This window comes from Callithrix jacchus, chromosome 1 (assembly GCF_049354715.1).
Source record: "Callithrix jacchus isolate 240 chromosome 1, calJac240_pri, whole genome shotgun sequence".
Classification (NCBI taxonomy): Eukaryota; Metazoa; Chordata; class Mammalia; order Primates; family Cebidae; genus Callithrix; species Callithrix jacchus.
The window spans coordinates 146,373,137-146,394,308 of NC_133502.1; the positions used below are offsets into that span (position 1 = coordinate 146,373,137).

The window sequence follows — 21,172 nt, forward strand, 5'->3', positions numbered from 1 at the left end:
TTGGTCTTCCAAATGTGCTGTTTAAACAATGATTCTTCTACAGCAAGTGACTTCAAAATGTTTGATGCTAAGCAAGCTTTTAAGGCTAAGGAAATTATCTGAAGTATAAGAGAGGAGGTGAAATATTTAGAAATTAACTTTGAGTGCTAGAAAAGGGGAAAAGAGCCAGGACCACTTATGGGGTGGTATGAGCTTGATGAGACAGACCCTGAGACTTTCCACTTGGAGCCCTCTTACTGGGAGACTGAAATATTTAGGAGTGGAGAATTGCTTTTGCACTATAGCTGCAAAAAGGATGTAGGTATAAAAATATTAAATACAATGATGGGGGCTGGGAGAGCTGTTCAATCTACTTAAGAAACTTTACAATAATTCAAACAACAACAGAGAGTATATTTGTAAATTCCTAACAGGCTCCATCAGATCTGGCAGGATGGCCAGTACTCGCACTCCTCGAATCCACCTCTTTGAGGTCCTCTCTTCAATTAATCCTCTCACCAAATATGGACTGGGTGTTTACCCTGAGGCTTGCAAGTGGGGCTGGAGAAAGTGAGATGAATCAAAGCAGAAACTCACAGCCTAAGGAGCCAGGAAGGAAGAAAGGCACACATGGGGAACTCCGGGTGCTGGGGTAAAGGCAGCTCTGGAAGGTGGAGACAGAGTCTTTCCAATCCAGGTCAGGGAAAAGGGAAAACTTCCTGGAGGAGGGGCACTGCAGCTGGGCCTTAAGGACTGGATTTGATTTGGACCTGCAGGAGGGTCAGGAAGGATCTTTCTATGCAGAGCATATAGGCAACAGTAAGGGGCTTCAGACCCAGAGCTGAGTTTGCGGGAGGAAGGAACGGCAGACAGGGTGGGGAAGGTCAAATAGAAGAGGGTGTAGGTAAGTGGCTGGATCTCATCACGATGGAAACCAGAGACCCTGGAGGTTTGAGCAAGAAGCTGGAAAAACGAATCTGGCTTTGGGTGGAGGACCTGAAGCTGAGCCCTGTTTCTGTGGGGAGGGTTACTGTTTGCAAATCACTTAAAAAAAAAAAAACAAAGAAGAGGCCGAGCGTTGTGGCATGCCTGTAATCCCAGCACTTTGGGAGGCCGAGGCAGGCAGATCACCAGAGGTTGGGAGTTTGAGACCAGCCTGACCAACATGGAGAAACTCTGTCTCTACTAAAAATACAAAATTAGCCAGGTGTGGTGGCAAATGCCTGTAATCCTAGCTACTTGAGAGGCCAAAGCAGGAGAATTGCTTGATCCTGGGAGGCTGAGGCTGCAGTGAGCTGAGATCGCACCACTGCATACCAGCCTGGGCAACAAGAGCAAAACTCCGTCTCAACGACAACAAAAAAGAATAAAAGAAAAACAAAAATAATACTCTCTACCTTGTCTCCTTCAGAGTTAAAGTACACAAAAATGTTAGAAAGCCATAAAACCCCATATTACGGACTCACATCTTTCAAAGTAGCCTTTAAGCCAGACTCTAAGCTGATTAAAAATAAATGAAAATTTCTTATTTATCAATACTTTAACCATCTTATTCTCCTTCAAAGCAAACCAAAAAAACTAAGTTTTTCTAAGATTTTGGTATCTTAGCAAGTACTTCCCTAACTGCTAATGTCTGTTTTCCTGTAAGAGGCACCTGTGGCCCTAGGTCAACTCTGAGACTACACAGAGCCAAGTCCTGGGTTTTTTGTTTTGTTTTTTTATCACTGTTGGGTTTTACCAATAAGGAAATAGCAACTCAGAGAGGGTGAGTTTTGTGGCCAAGTTCAAAGCTAGACGGTGACACAGTTATAGACTCAAATGCAGTCCTCACTTTTGCTTTTCCCACTAAACCGTGTGGCTTATCAGAGCAGCCTTTCTAACAAGCAGATCATCTAAGACAGGAGGGGTTGCCCATGAAGACACAGGCTCCCAATGCAAAGGAGTGTGCAAGGCACACGATGCCGATGCCACAACAGAGACCAGCACTTCCCGCAGGAGGCAGAATCGATGACCTGAGGTTCTGGTTGGGGGCACCCTGGAGAAATGCCCTCCATGAGTGATTGCACAGAGAATTTTCAGAAGCATTTATCTGTAACTCTCCTTTTACGTGAGCTCTGAGGGTTGCCCCACTACCAGTGGGAAGAAGTCACCACCTAGACAAAAACAGGACCTGAGCCAGGAGGTCACTGCTTCCCTAGAGGGCCATGGACAGATGTCTGGCTGCCCCTCAGCTTCGGGAGGGCAGGTTATGAGTCGGGAGCCTAGGGTTTGAATTTCAGCACTGATGTTATTCTTACTACATGACCTAGGACAGGTCTCTTGACCTCTTTGAGCCTTAGTTTCCTGGTCTGTGAAATGGAAATAGTACCAACTACTCTAAAAAATTGTTGTGAGGATTAAGTAAGATGATGCATGTAAAATGTTGGGGCAGCAGGCACATTTCATGCAGGTACACATTTATACAGGTTCTTTGTAAACTGTAGCTTACTGTGGCAATCTGCAATTCTTATTATTATAAATCTCTTGGGTTCCCTATGATCTTTCTTGGCTCTGCAGAGACCATTGTTTAGGTTAAGTATAACATAAAGCTGTAAATGCTTAAAAGCAGGAGAGAACATGCCTTGCAGATGGCTAAAGAGCAGTGACGAGACACTTTTTACCAGGAGTCTCTGACTCAAAGTCACACATGGGTCAGGAGGTTTTCAATGACTCAGAAGTGGGCCCCTGCTTCCTCAGGAAGGGTGGAGGCTGGCAAGGTGGGGCAGCCTGCTCCACATGGCTAATCCAGGCCTTGCTGACTAGCCCAAGACACCAGAAACGTCTTTCTGCAGGGGCTGGGAAGGTTTTGCCGGGTGCTGGGTCTGGGAGGAGAGTGCAGGCTTGCTGCAAGGCAAGGAAAGTCTTCAAGAAAAGATCAGTTCCCTGCTTCCTGAGTGTTGGGCAGCGTCCTCCTTAGGAGATGGAGACCAGGTCATCACAGCAACTCCATCCCTTTCTCCAATGCCCACAGCAGGGGCTGGCCTAGAAGAGGCCCACTGTGTGCAAGCTAAGCCATAGAATTAAAGACCCTGCAACAGGTTCACCACAGCAGAAGAGGGCTGAGGATCCCAGAGCCATGTTTCCACAATCTGCTTCTTCACATTTCAGTTCAAGACACACAGGAATTCTATTATTGCAAAGGTTTCTCCTGGTGTCTAGTCTGAGGCTGACCTTTGCAGCAGCATCAATTTAGGCCACAGTATTCTGCAAAGCTAGGACTGTCTGGCTCCCTGGCAGATGGGGACAGGGGGCTGGAGGAGAATGCAGAAGCAAGGACACCCTTCAAAAGAAATTCCAAAGAAATGACTAATGATTATTAAGAATAAAAGGAAGAGTTATTATAACAGTAATAGCACACATATATGTGTGTATATGCTATTATGATAGTAACAGCATGGGTGTGTTGTATACACAGCCAAGTACACACAGAATAACAGTATTATTAGGATGACTCCCATGTATTGAGCACTTACTATGTGCTTGAAGTTATGCTAAGGGATTTACATTTCTTTCTTCCTTTTTAAGACGGGGTTTCACCATGTTAGTCAGGCTGGTCTTGAACTCCGACCTCAGGTGATCCGCCCGCCTTGGCTTCCAAAGTGCTTGGATTAGAGGTGTGAGCCACCGGGCCTGGCCAGGGATTTACATTTCTTTCCTCATTTAATTATAAAGTTTAGTGTATTCACTACACAAACATCCAATGTGCCAGGCAGGTCATCAGGGAGGTAACACAGGCAACAACAAAAAAACAGTCCCACCCTTAAGGGTTAGCCTGTGATGAACAAGGATGGGGTAATTATTAATAGAACACAATGGAACAGGTGTCCCTTGAAGTGTTTGAAAAAAGTGTTGAGGGCCCAGAGAGAATGCAGCTGGCAAAGTCTGAGAAGGCTTCCAGGAGGAGGCTGGCAAGAGGAGGAGGCAATGCTGGAGCTTGGCCACAGAGAATAAGCAAGACTTTGCCAGACAAAGGAGAGAGAGAGCAGAGGCTCTGCTGAAGCAACAAGCCCAAGGGGGAAACTGGGGAGCAGGCAGAGGTGAGATCAGGAGGGATGGGCCCTGGGTGCCAAGCGCAGGAATTGGGTGGTGGGTGGCTGTGGATGGCAGTGATAGGTTCAGGTTTTCACTTAAGAAAGCTCACTCAGGATGCAGAGAGGGGGATGGGTTCTGGGACAGGACTGCACATAGGGACACTGGAGAGGAGGCCGCTGTGATTTCGAGAGATGAGGTCTGACTGGGTGGTGGCAGTGAGAAACGCCTGGGTCTGATGTGTGGGTCAGAGGGCAAAAATGGCCATCACAGTGATTGACTGGACTCACTGGGTGAAACTGAGGAAGGGTGGAAGGCAACTCTTAGTGGGTACATGGGGGAAAATCTACCAAAGGGAGGGAAGGGAAAGGGGGAGAAGGGTAAGAAGAGATGCACTGAGCTTTGGACATGCACGGCACCCAGGTAGAGAGGTCCAGGAGGTACCTGGTAACGAGTTCTGCCCTTGCCTATTTGGCCTCCCTGTCAACTGAACATGAAGCACTACAGACACTCTGTGGCTTTGTGCTGGGAACTGATATTCTGTGTTCTTGCAGGGGTAGCTGTGAGGTGGTCCATACCGATCCTAAAACCTGCCAATCATGTTCCTGGCTGCAGCATGGGGGTGGGAGGGTGACCTCATGAATTTCTCCACGTTGGGAGGATCCAGGATTTGGGATCAGGAAACTTCATTTGTGAGTCATCTAGGGGGAAAGGATCCTATCTTATGGAAACACCAGCGATAAAGATCACTGATCTACCCAACTCACAACACAAATCTACAACGCTGCATTTTCTCATTAACCCTCCTCACGGCAACTCTGAAACTTTGATTCCTTGAGGCCTTCCATACTGGTCATCATAATAGTAGCTAACACGTATTGGGCTCTGACCATGTGCAGGCATTGTTCTAACCATTTTAGGTGTATAAATTCATTTAATCCTCATAAGATCCCTAAGAAGCAGGAATCATTTATAAACCTCATCTTATGGGGAAGGAAACAAGCTCAGAAAGGTTAAACAACTTGCCTAAAATCATAGAGGACTAGGGTCTGAACCCAGGCGACCTGGCCTCAGCCCCAGTTCTTGCCCTAACTAATCTTGAGTCAGATTCCTGGCTCTCTGCTTCCTTAACTGAGAGCTCCTCCCTCTCATTCCCAGCAGGAAGGTAAAGGCTTAATCGCCAGAGCCCTGGGTGTGTGGGCAGGCGGGCAGCCTATTGGGTACCTAGCTCGAGGTGCAGGGTGGGCCCATTCCCAGCCAGGGCGGCGTCAGGGGCGGCGGGAGGTGGCGGCAGGCTGTTGTGGAACTCCCAGCGCTTCATCTGCAGCTGCTGCAGCCAGTACAGCATCACTTGCTTGGTGGCGGCCTGAGAAGCACAAGGATTAGTTGGCAAGGCCCTGTGCCTGCAGGGTGGCACTGGGTGTGGGAAAAGGGGAAGGTCGTGGGGGGCTTAGGAACGCTCTCTTTCCCAGAAAAAAAAGGTCACTGTAGGTATGTCCCTGTCTCTGAAATACCACATGCTTCCTGGCCACAGAAAATCATCAGGCTCTGGTCTCCCACTCAAATCCTTAGCTTCTCTGGGCCTCAGTTTCCTCATCTGTACTATGGCGACAATAACACTCATTGCCTAGGACAATGAGGATGCAATGAGACAAGAGTATCACACAGTATCTGACACACAGTAGGTGCTCAAACTGCTCACTTTGAGAGAGGAATTTGGAGATGCTATGAGAGAGGGGAGGTGTACTGAATTCTGATTTGGATGGGGTCCTGGTACCATCATCATCTCCCAGGTGAGATGGTATCTCACCCATGTGACATCTCCAAGTCTTTGCTGCCTTTTGTGGAATGGGATTAATCCTTCTTCCTTGGGGATGGACTGGTATCATGAATATGAATGGATGGACTATCATGAATATGAATATGAATGGTGGCACCTTCCAGGTGCTCTGGCCCTCCAAACAAGTTCATGGTAAATGCTGGTCATAAGTCTCCCAGCACTGGCTGGTTCAATCACACGCTTTCACATCCAATAACTCCCTGGATTCTCTAGGAGGGAGGCAAGGCAGGAGTGAGCAGCAGCCCTTTCTATAGATGGAGAAACTAGGGAGCTGAAGTCACCCAGGCATGTGGTGGTAGAGCTGGTCCCAGAACCCAGACCTCCTACTTGCAGACCAGAACCCTGGTCTAGAAGTTGAATTTTATGGCCAGGAGATTGGTGGTTTCATAAAGAAGGCCTCAGATCAGTTGAGGTGGGCTGCAGAAGATGGACAGCTCACGGGCATGGATGGGGAATCTCACAGAGCTGCCTGCAATCAAGGCCTCATGAGAACAGCAGCAGGCTACATGGCAACAGTGGCAAGCTCCCTGTTGCAGGGGTTCACTGGTGTGCACTATGCCGGGGGTGACTGTGAAAGAGACCTTCAGGCTCTCATGCAGGTATCAGTAAGATACATGATGCCCACCAGTGTTATCTTCCCACACACTCTCCCAGAGAGACCGCAGTGCCTCCCAGGTCTTCACCATGACCTTAACACTGATGAGCCCCAGCCAAACCCAAATACCCCATTTTATTAATTCATTTGACCAAGGTACACTGAGCACTAAGGTATGTGTCAGAGATAGTGCTAGGCGCTGAATACAGGGGTGAGGCAACACCCATGGTCCCTGTCCTTTTGGAACTTGAGAGTCTCCTGCAGGGGACATGCACCTGGATGCTCCATGGCTCCTCATCCTGAGTTCCCTCCTGTCAGTGACTGATCCAACCAGGCAGTCAGCCAGTTACCCCAGCCACTCCTGACATCTCCCCTATTCTACTTCTCTACTATCCTGAGCCACCTCCATTGTCCCCCTCCCCACAGCCACAGCTCTGGTTCAGCTATCACTCTCTCCTGATTATCAGCCTTGCCATTCCCCTGGTTTCTTCTCTACCTAATAGCCAGTCTGGGTTTTTGCTACTTGGCCTAACTCGCCAATGCCCCACCCTCCGGTCTGCTCTTCAACTGTATCCTTTGGGCCTCTCTTTCTGGTTTGTGCGATTTGCCTGGACACTCAGGGCTGTATCATGGTTTCCTACATTTGCCCACAGTGCTCTCTTGGCCTGGAATACTTTCCTACCTGTTGTCTGCTTGCCAAACACCTATTTCTTCTTTCAAGCTTCGGGCGTGTTCCTCCTCCAGATGCCTTTCTGGCTATCTCCTATTCAGCGGAACTGACAACTCCTTCTTGCAGACTTATTGCAGTGTCTCTACAGAACATCTTAGGGTGCATGCCAGTTTCTCTGTCAGTCTCTCCCACCAGATTTTAAGCTGTTTGAGAACTAGGGACAGGGGTGCTTTAGCTCCACATCCCAGAGCCTAGCGCAGAGCCAGGACCGATTGAATAGTATTATAAAGACCATGTGTTGGAGACCTTGTATACAGCAGTCAACCTGTGGAAGAGACATACAGACCCAGGAACCACATGCCCTTGAAAATGCCTCCCCTGGCCAGGGATTCCTGAGTTTCATTATTTTAACAAAGTCCCCCAGCCTGGTCACCAGCCAAGCCCAGCCAGTAAAGGGGAACTGAATCCGAGGGCATCCATACCCACTTAGCTGGAGGTGGGGTTGGAGGGGTGGAAAGATGGGGTGGGGTGGGAAAGGCTATCTCCTGGCACATTCCTCTCTGATGCCCATAGAACACTTAGCCCAGATCTGTCTTTCCAATTAAGTGATGGGACACTTCCTCTTGACATGAGCATTCTGACTTGGTTCCATCATCTTGTGTGTGTATGTATGTTTATTCAACAAAAAATTATTAAGTACCCCACTAGGTACCAGGCTGTATTCTAGGTGATGAAATTAATTCAACAATTTGTACATGCCTGTGATGTGTCAAATGCTTACAAACCACCTAGGTTCTGAGAGGCTAAGTAACTTGTCTAGGGTCACACAGCTTAGGTAGCAAATATACAATTTGAATCCAAGCCCGTCTGATCTCAAAGAATGTGGCTTTTCTACTGCTTTAGGCTTTCTCAATTAAACATGATGATAAAACAAAACCTACTCCTTGTGGCTGATAGGAAAACAGGTTTAGACATGCCGAGTTGAACAATCTAGGCTGATCAGCGAAACCTGTGTTTATCTTCCTAATCCCTGCCAATCTCTTCTCAGCATTCACTGCCCTTGGCCAAAACATCAAGAAAAGGATATCAGAATCCTGGCATTGACAGAGGATTGCAAATACCATATTTTGACTTACTTAGGTCCCAGGTAAGAACGTTAAGGTAACTGCACCGTCAGGCACACCCAAAAGTAAAAGTTTTGATTCAGCACTGAGAGATAGAAAGACTACGGAATTCCAAGCTACTTCACTCTCTAGATGCACGACCTCGGGCCAGTCCCTTCATCTCCCTCTGACTCAGCTTCTTGATCCGTAAAATGGGTCTGTCCTCCCTGCCTTGTGGGAATCCAATTAGGAAATAGGTGTGAATGCACTTCGGAAAGCACAAACTTCTTAGAACACTTCGGTGACGACAGTTCCAGTCAATTCACTGTGTCCACCACAATCGCACCCAGCCGTGCCCTGAGAAAAGGGAACCTCACGCGGCTGGGAAGGAGAAAGTCCTTCCAGGAACTTACCTTCAAGGTAATAACCCGGCTGGGAGTCTCGATTTCGAAGATCCCCTCCTCAGTGTCCGCCTTGCAGTTAAACACTGCACTGGAGAGGTCGATGCTGTCCAAGGGATTAGCATCCTGCGCGGTCCGCGAGTAATACAGCTGACATTTCCTTTCGTCGTAGAAAAACCACCGGGATTTCCAGCCCCGAATGGGCCCTTTGCCGCCGAACTTACTTAAATACCCACAGAGTTTCTTGGGGACCGCCTCCAAGGACCGGGCGCAGCCCCCCAATTCTTCCTCCAGAGGCAGCACCTGTGGGTCCCTGGCAGACTCTTCGGACCCGGGGGCGAAGGAGCTGGACTCAGAGGCGTTCTCCCCGGCGCCCTCCATCGCTGCCCTCCGGAGACCGCGGAAGGACGAGGGATCCGCGGGACCACCAGGGACAAATTTCGGAGACTCCGTGGGCACCGTACAAAGGGAGACAAGTGGGCGGGGACGGAGCCGGCTGCGGACCCGCCCCCAGAACGCCACAGAGTAGGGACTGGCAGCCGCGCATGCACCTCGAAAGGCGGCTGGCCACGCCCCGCAGCCCTGTGTTGACTCCCCCCACGGCCCGGCTGCTTCCGGCTTTTTTCTCCGCGCCTGTCAGCCATCTTTACTGCGGGCAGCCGTGCTGTCTGGCTTCAGGTTAAAGACCTGGTTACGTTAATCGCGGGCACAGAAGCCTGTCCCTGAGTACACTTTCCTGGTAGTTCGCATAGTCACCTAGAAAGATGGTGCTTTCTTGCACCGGATGGGCCGCTCGTTCTCTCCCTGAGCCGCGCAGGGCACCGTCTGACGGCGCATCACGCGGCCATTGGCTGAAAGGAACGCCGCTGGAGGGCCCTTTTCCGGCGCCACCCCGGCCCCGCTGCTCCGTAGCTCTGTCTGCCCCTCTTCTCCCGGTGTTCCTTCAGCCCCCTCAGTGACGCAGCGAACGGCCCTCTTGTCCCTCACCTGACCGCGGTGGCCTCCCCAGCAGTCTTTCCTGGCTCCCATTCACCTCCTGACAGCGCTGGTCGTTTTGCTTGGGACACCCAGGCGCGACCGCTGCGCTGCGGAAACCCAGTGCCACTCCTGGGGCATAGTTGGGTGCAGTACAAATAAAGTTGTTTATTTATATCTTGTTATTTCTATCATTTTCAGAGACAGTGTGGCTCTGTCACCCAGGCTGGAGTGCGGTGGCGCGATCAGAGCTCACTGCGCCGGCTCAAGCCATCCCCCTCCTCAGTCTCCCAGGTAGCTGGGACCACAGCTGCGCAACACCACACCCGGCTGTTTTAATTTTTTTTTTTTTTTTTTTCGGAGACGGGGGTCTTGAACTCCTGGCCTCAAGCGATTCTCCTGCCTCGGCCTCCCAAAGTGCTGGAATTAAAGGCGAGAGCCACCGCGCCTGGCCGTTTTGTAAATAGAGAATTTAGGGTTTGACTAACTCGTTCAACTGCTGCCTCATTTTACCTGTCTCCCCTTAAACTTCTCCCTTTCCCTCCTGGCTAAGGCCATTTCTGCATTGGGGCTGCGGATCCCAATTTCGTCCAGCTCTGTTTAGGGCCTTCATTCCGTCTTTCTCTTGCCCTTTCTTTGTTCAGCTCCTCCTCTTACTTCAGCGTCTTCCCCTCACCCTCGAGCACACTCAGTGATACTGAAGAGAAGCTGGTTGGGGGTAAAGGAGAGGGCTCTGTTTGCATAATTTTCAGATTCCCACTATGCAATATTGAGTGATTTACTCATTCTAAAAATGGACATAATAACACTTCTTCCCACCCACCCCCAACCCGCCGCCAGACAACTTTACGGTGAAGATAATGAAATTGATATTCACTTGAATGGGTCGCTGGGATTTGTAGTCTAACAGGTGGAAGTTGCAGCCAGGAAGCATTTCTCCTAAATGACAGAGAGCTCTTCATTTGTTATAATTTATTTTCTCATTCTAAATAAACATCGTCGTACCTAACTTCGTGTTCATCATTTTGTAAATTTTTTTTATCCGAAGGCCCTCCATACTGTTTAATTCCAATACCCACAAAACCTGGATCCACACCTGTCTACCCTTAGAGTTGCTTTGATAATTAAATAAAATAACACGTGTGAACCTCTTAGCACAAAATGTGAGACAAACTCTTCCTTTTCTGTTCTTTTTTTTTTTTTTTTGAGACAGTTTTTTGCTCTTGTTGCCCAGGCTAGAGTGCAACGGCACAATCTCGGCTCACTGCAACCTCTGCCTCGCGGGTTCAAGCGATACTCCTGCCTCAGCCTCCAGAGTAGCTGGAATAGTAGGTGTGCTACCACACCCAGCTAAATTTTGTATTTTTAGTAAAGACAGGGTTTCACCATGTTGGCCAGAATGGTCTCCATCTCTTGACCTCGTGATCCGTCCACCTTGGCCTCCTAAAGTGCTGGGATTACAGGCATGAGCCACGGCTCCCAGCCCAATTTTTGTATTTTTAGTAGAGACAGAGTTTCACCATGTTGGTCAGGTTGGTCTCGAACTCCTGACCTCAGGTGATCCACCCATCTAGGCCTCCCCAAATGCTGGAATTACAGGCATGAGCCACCATGCCCGGGCCATGGGACATAATACTTAATAAATGTTAACTGTAATTAAAGACCAATAAAGTACACCTCAAGGCAGAAAGTATTAAGGCACAAAGAGGATGGTAAATTATATAGTAGAGTTCATACTATTGAAACTGGGAAATACTACAAGACTGCAATGGGAGATTTTTTTTTTTTTTTTTTTTTTTTGAGATGGAGTTTTGCTGTTGTTACCCAGACTGGAGTACAATGGGGCACGGTCTCAGCTCACTGCAACCCCCGCCTTCTGGGTTCAAGCAATTCTCCTGCCTCAACCTAATGGGAGATTTTAACACATCCTTTTAGTCTTTGTAAGATTTGCTAGAAAATAACAAAAAATAAAGATACAGAGACTCAAATGCCATAATAAGATTGACTTAATTAAGTACCGAAGAATATCTGGTCTTTTTATTTTATGTTCCAAGTCAAAAAGCAGAATTTGTGCAAGTACTTTGGCCACAATGCATGAAAATTTGAAAATAATGCATAAAAGTAAACAACCAAATAATCTAATCCACTGGAAATAAAAACAGCAAATTTCCTTTAAAACTATTGGGTAAAAGGAGATATAGAAGCTGCCATTATAAGCTGTTTCACTGGGGGAGAGTGGAAGACAATAAGTGTACATATCAAAATTCAGCACTGAGTACTTAGTCACTGGAGTTATATGGACTCTGCTTAGAGTCCATATAACCGGACTCTAAATTTAGCTGGGTGTGGTAGCACGCCTACTATTCTAGCTACTCTGGAGGCTGAGGCAGGAGTATCGCTTGAACCCGCGAGGCAGAGGTTGCAGTGAGCCGAGATTGTGCCGTTGCACTCCAGCCTCAGCAACAAGAGCAAAAAACTGTCTTTAGACAGTGTTAGAATTAAGCACTCAGTGCTGAATTTTGACATGTACAGTTATTGTCTGTAATAATACAACATGGTGAAAGGATTGAGTCCATGAGGTCAAGGTTGCAGATTCAAACAATCCTCCCCGCTTAGCCTTAAGTCACTCAGTGCTGAGTGACTAAGCACAGCCAATGGATAAGTTATCTCTGACCTTGGATAAGTTATTTGACTTCTCCAACCTTCAGTTTTCTCATCTGTAAAATGATGATAGTAATAATACCTGCTTCATAGGCTTGAAGTGACGATTACATAAAGCTTATGAAGCACTTACCACCATACCTGCAACATTAGCAATCACTTGGTAAATGTTAGCTATTATGGGATGTGGCCAATGTTGTTCTCAGAGGAAATTTAATATCTTTAAATGTTTGTATTATTTAGTAAGAAAATAAAAAGCATTCAACCAAAAATCTTAGTGGAGGAGGGGTAAAGAGAACTCAAAAAAAAAAAAAAGAAACCAGGAGGGAGGAATTAATAAAATAAAAGTTGAAAAACCCACTTGGATAACAGAAAATCATATAATTGACAAATAAATTCAAAATCAGATTACTGGGAAAAGAGCCATGAAATGAATCACTGGCAAACTTAGGCAGGAAATAAAAATGCAGAAAGTACATGCGAATACAACATTAGGACAAGGATAAGGCCATTACAAAGGCCACTGGACAACACCATTATAGCTTTTTGCTAATGGGTTTGAAAATATTGGGCACTTTGCTTGGACCACAAAGCTAACATTGTCTTCAGAGTAACACCTGTAGATGTAGTAACCATAGCATAAAGCAGTTGTGAATAAACCACCTCAGAGGAGGTCCTGGGTCCAAGCATTTTAACAGAGAAATCCTTCTTAGCTTCTAGCCACAGGTAGTTCCTATACTGTTAAATGGCATAGTTTAAATTTTTTCATTTTAAAAGGATGTTACCATTATTAATAGAATGTCATCAAGTAAAATTTTAGCATTTTATAAGGAATTATATACTACACCTAGAAGGGATTAATTTATGAATGCAAAGATGTTTTAATAACAAGAAAATTTAATTACATTTGTAGCTTAAACATTAAAAGCATCCTAATATTTTCTAAAATGGTATTTGATCAAATCCCACACCCATTCCTGATTTTTAAAGCCTCTTAATAAAACAAACAACATACATTATTTGTTCTAGGTTTTCTAGCTAGACAATGATAAATATTTGAAAGAATAATTATATTACAAATATATTACATATACCAAAAAACTCAAGTGGTGGCCTATTTTTAAAAACTGTGTATGTGTATCGATGTCTTCAGCAGCAAATGGAAAATATAATGAGAAAAAAGGTGACAACATCCCTTACCTAAATGACTTACATAATGAATACCTTATTGCTTTATAGTAGAATATAAGACAAAACAAATATGTCCCTGAGTGGGAAGATTTAATATTGTAAAGATGCCGTATTCCTCAAATTAATCCACACAGTTAATGCCTTTTCAATCAAACTCTTGAAAGGGTTTTTTTTTTTTTTTTTTGATACAGAGTCTTGCTCTGTCACTCAGGCTGGAGTGCACTGGAGTGATCTCGGCTCACTGCAATCTCTGCCTCTGGGTTCAAGCTATTCTCCTGCCTCAGCCTCCCTAGCAGCTTGGAATACAGGTGCTTGGCACCATTCTCAGCTAATTTTTGTATTTTTAGTAGAGATAGGGTTTCACCATGTTGGCCAGGCTGGTCTTGAACTCCTGATCTCAAGTGATCCACCTACCTAGGCCTCCCAAAGTCTGGCCTTGATAGGCTTTAAAAAATTTTTTTTTAATTTTTGAATAGTTTTAGATTTAGAAAAAGCTACAAAGACAATGGGAGAATTTCTGTAGACCCTACACCCAGTTTCCCCTAATATTAACATTTTGCATAACCCTGGTATGTTTGCCAGAAATAAACATCTAGCATTGGTTCAAAACTATTGATGAAACTACAGACTTTATTTGGGTTTTGTCTGTTTTTCTACTAATTGCCTTTTTCTGTTCCAAGATCCAATTCAAGTTCCCACAATTAGTCGTCACATCTCCTTAGTCCCCTCTGTGCTGTGACATATTTCAGTTTTTCCTTGTTTTTCATGATCATGACAGTTTGAAGACTACTAGTCAGGTGTTTTGTAGATTACTCTCATTTTGGGTTTGTCTCATGATTTCACTGAGGTTATATTTTGAGGGAGACTACCACAGAGATGAAGTGTCTATCCCATCACATAACATCAGAGTATGTGATATCTACATGGTCCCTATACTGTTAAGTGGTGTAGTTTAAATTTTCTTATCTTATTTTATTTTATTTATTTATTTTGAGACAGAGTCTTGTTCTCTCATCCAGGCTAGAGTGTAGTGGCACAATCTTGGCTCACTGTATTCTCTGCCTCCCAGGTTCAAGTGATTCTCTTGCCTTGGCCTTCAAATAGCTGAGATTACCGGCTAATTTTTTGTATTTTTAGTAGAGACAGAGTTTCACCTTGTTGGCCAGGTTAGTCTTGAACTCCTGACCTCAGGTGATCCACCCACCTTGGCCTCCTAAAGTGCTGGGATTACAGGCATGAGCCACGGCACCTGGCCTAAATTTTCTCATTTTAAAAGAATGTTAAGGCTAGGCGTGGTGGTTTTAGTAACAAGAAATGTTAATCGTCATCACCTGGATAAGGCGATGTTTGCCAGATTTCTTTGCTATAAAGTTGCTGTTTTTACTTTCAACACACTATTCTTTGGAATTGGATTGCTAAATTGGATAGCTCCACCTCCTGGAGAAGTTGATAAGAATTTTTTCAGGCTATTAAAATTATTTTTACATTCTCTTTCTTTCCTTCCTGCCTTCCCCCTTTCCCTTTCCTTCCTTCCTTTCTTCTTTCTCCATCTTTCTTTTTTCTTTTTCTTTCTTTTCTCTCTCCCTCCCCCCCTCCCTTCTTTCTTCTTTCTTTCTTTCTTTCTCTTTCCCTTTCCTTTCCTCTTTTCTTTTCTTTCTTTTCTTTTCTTTTCTCTTTTCTTTTCTTTTCTTTCTGACAGGGTCTTGCTCTGTTGCCCAGGCAGGCTGAAGTGCAGTGGTGCAATCACAGCTCACTACAAACCTGACCTCCTGAACTCAAGCAGTCCTCTCACCTCAGCATCCCAAGTAGCCAGGACTATAGGCACATGCCATCTAATCTGGTTAATTAAAAAAAAAATTTTTTTAGAGATGGGGGTCTCACTATGTTGTCCAGACTGGTCTTGAACCCCTGGGCTTACACGATCCTCCCACCTCGACCTCCCAAAGTGTTGGGATTACAGGCCTGAGCCACTGTGCCCAGTTTTAAGTTCATTTTCAACAGTAAACAAGTCAGAGTAGCCAACATTTGGAGAAAAAGAGCAACTAGAAAGGATTTAACCTACCAGACATTTACATTATTAATTCAGCCAACCAGTATGGAGTGAGTACCTTCCATCAGACACCATGTAAAATGTTAGGGATAGAGTAATGAGTGGGACAAGGTCACAGCTCACACTGAGCTTCATTATAGTCAAAGGAGGTAGGTAACAGGCAGATAAAGAAGTAAATGAACACGGTCACCTCCAGAGCCTCCTAAGTGCTAGAAAGAAAGTGAATAGAATTACATGAGCAACAGAATTCAGTGTTTTTGGCACACGGACAGGCACATCAATAGAGCAAAGTACAAAGTTCTGAAAAACAAAAATAGATGTATTTAGTTAAATGTATATATTTATCTTCTACCTTCTGTCTTAGTCTATTCAGCCTGCTATAACAAAACACCTTAGGCTGGGTATTCTATAAGCAACAGAAACTTCTCACAGTTCTGGAGGCTGGGAAGTCTAAGGTCCAGGTGCCAGCAGATTCAGTGTCTGGTGAGGGCTGCTCTCTGCTTCAAAGATGGCGCCTTCTCGCTGCCTCCCCACACAGTGGAAGGGGCAAACAGATACCCTCAAGCCTCGTTTACTAAGGCACTGATCTCATTCATCAGCGCTCCACCCTAGAGACCTCATCACCTCCTACAGCCTCTACCTCTTAATACTATCACATTGGGTTTTAGGTTCCAACATATGAATTTTGAGTGCAACACCAACATTCAGTCCATAGCCCCATTCATCAAAATAGAGTTTCGGTAGATCAGGGAATTACATATAAAAAGTGAAGCTGTAAGACATATGCAATTGGATAATACTCAGCCTTTTAAAGAATGAGATTCTAACATGGATGAACTTAAAAGGCACTACGCCAAGCAAAATAAGCCAGACAAAAGGATGACTATATGATACCATTTGTATGCGGTACCTAGAAGGCAAATTCATAGAGACAGAAAGTATAATAGAGGTTACCAGGGGCTGGTGGAGGGAGGAATGAGGAATTACTGGTTAATCAGTATAAAGTTTATTTTATTTTTATTTATTTTTTGAGACAGAGTCTCACTATGTTACCAGGCTGGAGTGCAGTGACATGATCATGGCTCACCACAGCCTTGGTCTCCCAGGCTCAGGTGATCCTCCCACTTCAGCCTCCTGAGTAGCTAGGAGGCGCCTGCCACCACGTATTTTTAGTAGAGACAAGGTTTTGCCATATTGCCCAACCTGGTCTCAAACTCCTGGGCTCAAGTGATCTGCCAGCCTCAGCCTCCCAAAGTGCTGGGATAACAGGTGAGCCACTGCGCCCAGCCAGTTTCTTTCCTTTTCTTTCTTTCTTTTTTTTTTGATATGGAGTATGTGTTGCCCAGGCTGGAGTGCAGTGGCAAGATCTCGGCTCACTGCAACCTCCACCTTCCGGGTTCAAATTATTCTACTACCTTAGTCTCCGAAGTAGTTTGGATTACAGGTGCCTGCTACCACACCTGGCTAATTTTTGTATTTTTAGTAGAGATGGGGTTCACTGTGTTGGCCAGGCTGGTCTCAAACTCCTGACCACATGGGATCCACCTGCCTTCGTTTTCCAAAGTGCTAGGTTTACAGGCATGAGCCACTGTGCCTGGCCCAGAGTTTCTTTAAAAGAAATAAAATTATTGAGATGGGATTGATAAACAGAAATTTGTACATATTTAAGTATGCACCTTAATGAGTGAAACCATCACCACAATTAATGCTATTAACATAAATATCACCTCCAAAAGTTTCCTATCACTGTTTGTTATTATCTTTATTTTGTGATAACATGAGATTGACTCAGCACATTTTAAAGTATACGCCATGGTATTACAAACTATAGACAGCATGCTGGGCAGTGGATCTCTGGGACTTGTGCATCCTGCATCACTGAAACCATATCCTTTGACCAACACCTCCCCATGTTCCCCTCCCCAGCCCCCTGCAACCACCGTTCTACTCTGCTTCTCTGAGTTCAGCTATTTGAGATTGCTCGCATAAATGGTATCATAGGACATTTGCCCTTGTGTGTCTGGCTCATTTCACTTAGCATAATGTCCTCTAGGTTCATCCATGTTGCCCCAAATAGGCAGGATTTCCTTCTTTTTTAAGGAAAAAAAAATGTAATCATAAGTATACATCTGTTCCTGTATTTAAGTTGTTTTAAAGTTGAATATCGCTCCTTCCCTCAAGAATGGAGATCAGAAATCATTTCTCCCAGCTCCTCTTCCATAAAAAACAATGAAGGAGTCACATATAAACAGCAGATTAACTGAGAAGCTTTCTTAGAGAAAGAAAGACACAGTGTTAAACTCTCTGGTGCTATAGATTAAGGACACAGATCGAACTCATCATTCTCAAATGATGGAAGGAAAAAGTTGGAAGGGATAATGCAGGCTTCTCAACGTTTCCACCCTGTTATGGAGGGAATAGTGTCTCTCTAAATTCATTTGTTAATTCCTGAAACTGGGCACTGTGGCTCACGCCTGTAATTCCAGCACTTTAAGAGGAGGAGGTAGGTGGATACCTTGAGTTTAGGAGTTGGAGATTAGCCTCGCCAATATGGTGAAACCCGTCTCTACTAAAAACACAAATATTAGCTGGGTGGCATGCTCCTGTAATCCCAGCTACTTGGGTGGCTGAAGCAGGAAACTTGCTTAAACCCAGGAGGCAAAGGCTACAGTGCGCTGAGATCATGCCACTGCACTCCAGCCTGGGCAACAGAGCAAGATTCTGTAAATAAATAAATAAATAAAGTCCTACCCAGTACCTTAGAATGTGACTATATTTGGAGATGGGGCCTGTTAAAAGGTAATTAAGGTAAAGTAGGTTTATAATGATAGGCCCCAATGCAGTCTGATTAGTGTCCTTATAAGAAGAAGAGATTGGGACACAGACACACAGGAGAAAGCCCACATGAGGACAGAGAGAAGACTGCCATCTACAAGGAAAGGAGGGGGCTTCAGAAGAAACCAGCTCTGCTGACATCTTGGTCTTGGACTTCCAGCCTCCAGAAGCATAAGAAAACACATTTCTGTCGTTGGAGCCACCCGATCTGTTCCTTGTTATGGCAGCCTTAGCAAACTAATACACACCCTAAACAATGAAGTGAGCTTCCTTTGGAAACCCCTTCCAGACACGGCCCAGAGTGGCTTAGAGCACCCACGAAATTTCTCTGAAGACTTGTTCTATAAACATAAATAAATATGAGTTCATATCAGACAGTTTAGTATAAAATATTTTAAATCAATTTCAAAAAAGCAAAAAAGTCAAAGCCTGCCCTCAACCACCTCCCTGTGAGGGCTGGGGAGAGGGGCAGAATGCATAAACCTCAGCTGGGGTGTTGGTTGTCAAGAAACCTGGCCACTGGAATTTTCATTTGCCAATTACAATTTTTAGGGGCCTTGGCTTTCTCATCTGTAAAACGGGCATTATAATACTACTCAGGGCATCCCGCTGGATGTCTTTGTGAAGACTGAAAATAATGATGGAAAAATTTTAGTTTGGTGTCCCATATCCGCATCAGCACCAACATACTCAGGATTGCTCCAGGGGAAAACAAAATGAAGGAAAAAAAAGATTTACATTTTAAGTTTAGGGATATTATAAGACAATCCCTGTTGATCTAGATGCATCAACTATTGTATATCCTAACAGATGCCCTTCTGGTTATTACAGAAAAATATGATGAACCTTTCAACCTCTCTTCTCTCTGCTGTGGTATGAGTAGCTGCAAGCAACAGGCTGTCAGAAAGCGACATCTTGTGGCCTTTGTGGGACCTGCCCTCCGGGACACTACTTGGTGTTCTCAAAGTCTTTTTGTCAAGGACTTTTAAAAAAGGCACCAAGCACTACTCCCTGTCTCCCCAAAACAGGTTACTAAGTTGACACCCTGAAATTCAGCATATTTTAAATGTTCGTCTAGCCCATTCGTTTGCTGAAGGCATGAGAAATTGATTTTCTATCAGCAAAGTCATGTATTTGTGTTCAGTATAAGTTTATTATATGCACTAATAAAGCAGTATACTTCAAACTATTCTGAGTTGTCCTCCATGTCAATTTTTTTCTCCTCCTATAACATGATAATTTTAGGTTTTAGTTTTTTATGTTTTTTTTTTTCTTTGAGACGGAGTTTCGCTCTTGTTGCCCAGGCTGGAGTGCAATGGTACAATCTCAGCTCACTGCAATGTCCACCTCCTGGGGTCAAGCGATTCTCCTGCCTCAGCCTCCGGAATAGCTGGGATTACAGGCACGCGCCACCACACCTGGCTAATTATATATATATATATATATTAGAGACGGGGTTTCTCCATGCTGGTCAGGTGAACTCCCCACCTCAGGTGATTCCCCACCCTGCCCAAATTGCTGGGATTACAGGCGCGAGCCACAGCACCTGGCCTATTTTAGTTCTTTTACTAATGAAGGACCTGAATTTGGTTCTACAGTTTATTGAAAATATGTTAAAAATTTTAGGTTTTCTTGTTAGGAAAACATCAGATACTTCCTCACATATCTATTTTTTTGGATAATATCATTACTAATTATTAGCATTATTTATGTTTATTTGACCCATAAGATTTTCAAATACATGTGTTTTAAAGAAATTAGGTTCACTTAAAACTATAAGTCATTTGCAAATGGGATTTCTTGCTGATAGTTTTTCTATAAATATTGATTCAGACAGTGATTATTAGAAACTAGAGGAAAGAGAAAGAAAGTTTAGTTTTGCATTAATACCTTGTAATATAATGTGATCTCAGAGGCCAAAATGGGCTCCCAAGCTACTTGGCAGGATCATTGTAATAAATGACCTCTCCGTCAGTCAAATCTTGCTTGACTGAACGTAATGGAAATTCAGTTCCGCATGCCAAGCACAGCATTTAGGTACAGAACCTTGAACAAAATACCCAACACTGCAGACATTGAACATTCTTCTATTTTATATTCCATTTCAAATTCTGAATGTGAAACATTCTGCAGAAGGAACTTCAGTTCCAGATAAACTTTCTTTTAAAGTTATTGTATATTTTAAGAATGGAACAACATGGGGTATGTTTTTTAATTTTGATAAGTTTATAACCCAGAGAAATGAAAAACTATGCTTGGCAAGAAATGTAGCAAAGTCATTTAATGGATAGAGAAAAGAAATTTCCATGGGAAATTAGGTATCGAATCTTGGCAGTATTTTCATATATTTTCTTATGTTGTTGGTGTCAGGTCACTTGGATTTGAATTCTGGCTCCATCACTCACTAGAGGTATGACCTTGGAGTTAACCTTTCCGTGCCTGAGTTTCTTTGTTAATTACAGCACCTACCCATAGTGTTATTATGTGAGTATGTAAGATAAACCGTGGCAAGTGTTTAGCACAGAAAGCATTTAACAAATGTCAGTTGCTAACAATATTATGAATTCTAGGAACTCCCAACATTCATTTGATTCAGGTGTGGCTCAAACTCTTATTCTTATTCCAGGCTAGTTCAAACTCATTTATTTTTATTCCAGGATAGCACACAAGCTAGTTTTTCTGCCTGGTGCACATTCTGCCTGTTTCTGGTTTCATTAAGTAACAGGAGTCTCTGTGCTCTCCTAGATGGGAGTCAACCAGATAGTAATGTTCCTTCAACAAGAAATAATGTCCCTTTCAAAATG

The 21,172-nt window shown here is 44.5% G+C and overlaps 1 protein-coding gene across 6 annotated transcripts in view; it reads right to left on the reverse strand.

Annotated features, from left to right (window-relative positions):
- TBC1D2 (TBC1 domain family member 2) overlaps positions 1–9,217 on the reverse strand; it is a 59,533-nt gene extending 50,316 nt beyond the window's left edge. For 3 of the 6 annotated variants that reach the window (XM_078373084.1, XM_035252932.3, XM_035252921.3), the window contains exons 1-2: positions 8,669–9,217; positions 5,272–5,413 (exon numbers count right to left, since the gene is read on the reverse strand). Coding sequence is in view for 3 of the 6 variants with exons in the window: in XM_035252932.3 (XP_035108823.1) it covers positions 5,272–5,413; positions 8,669–9,037 (511 nt within the window). In the remaining 3 variants the exon portion in view is untranslated. Of the gene's footprint in view, positions 1–5,271; positions 5,414–7,164; positions 8,634–8,668 lie in introns of those variants that run through there. The other 3 variants (XM_078373089.1, XM_035252946.3, XM_035252937.3) reach the window with 2 other exon arrangements.
- Positions 9,218–21,172: the final 11,955 nt, after the last annotated feature.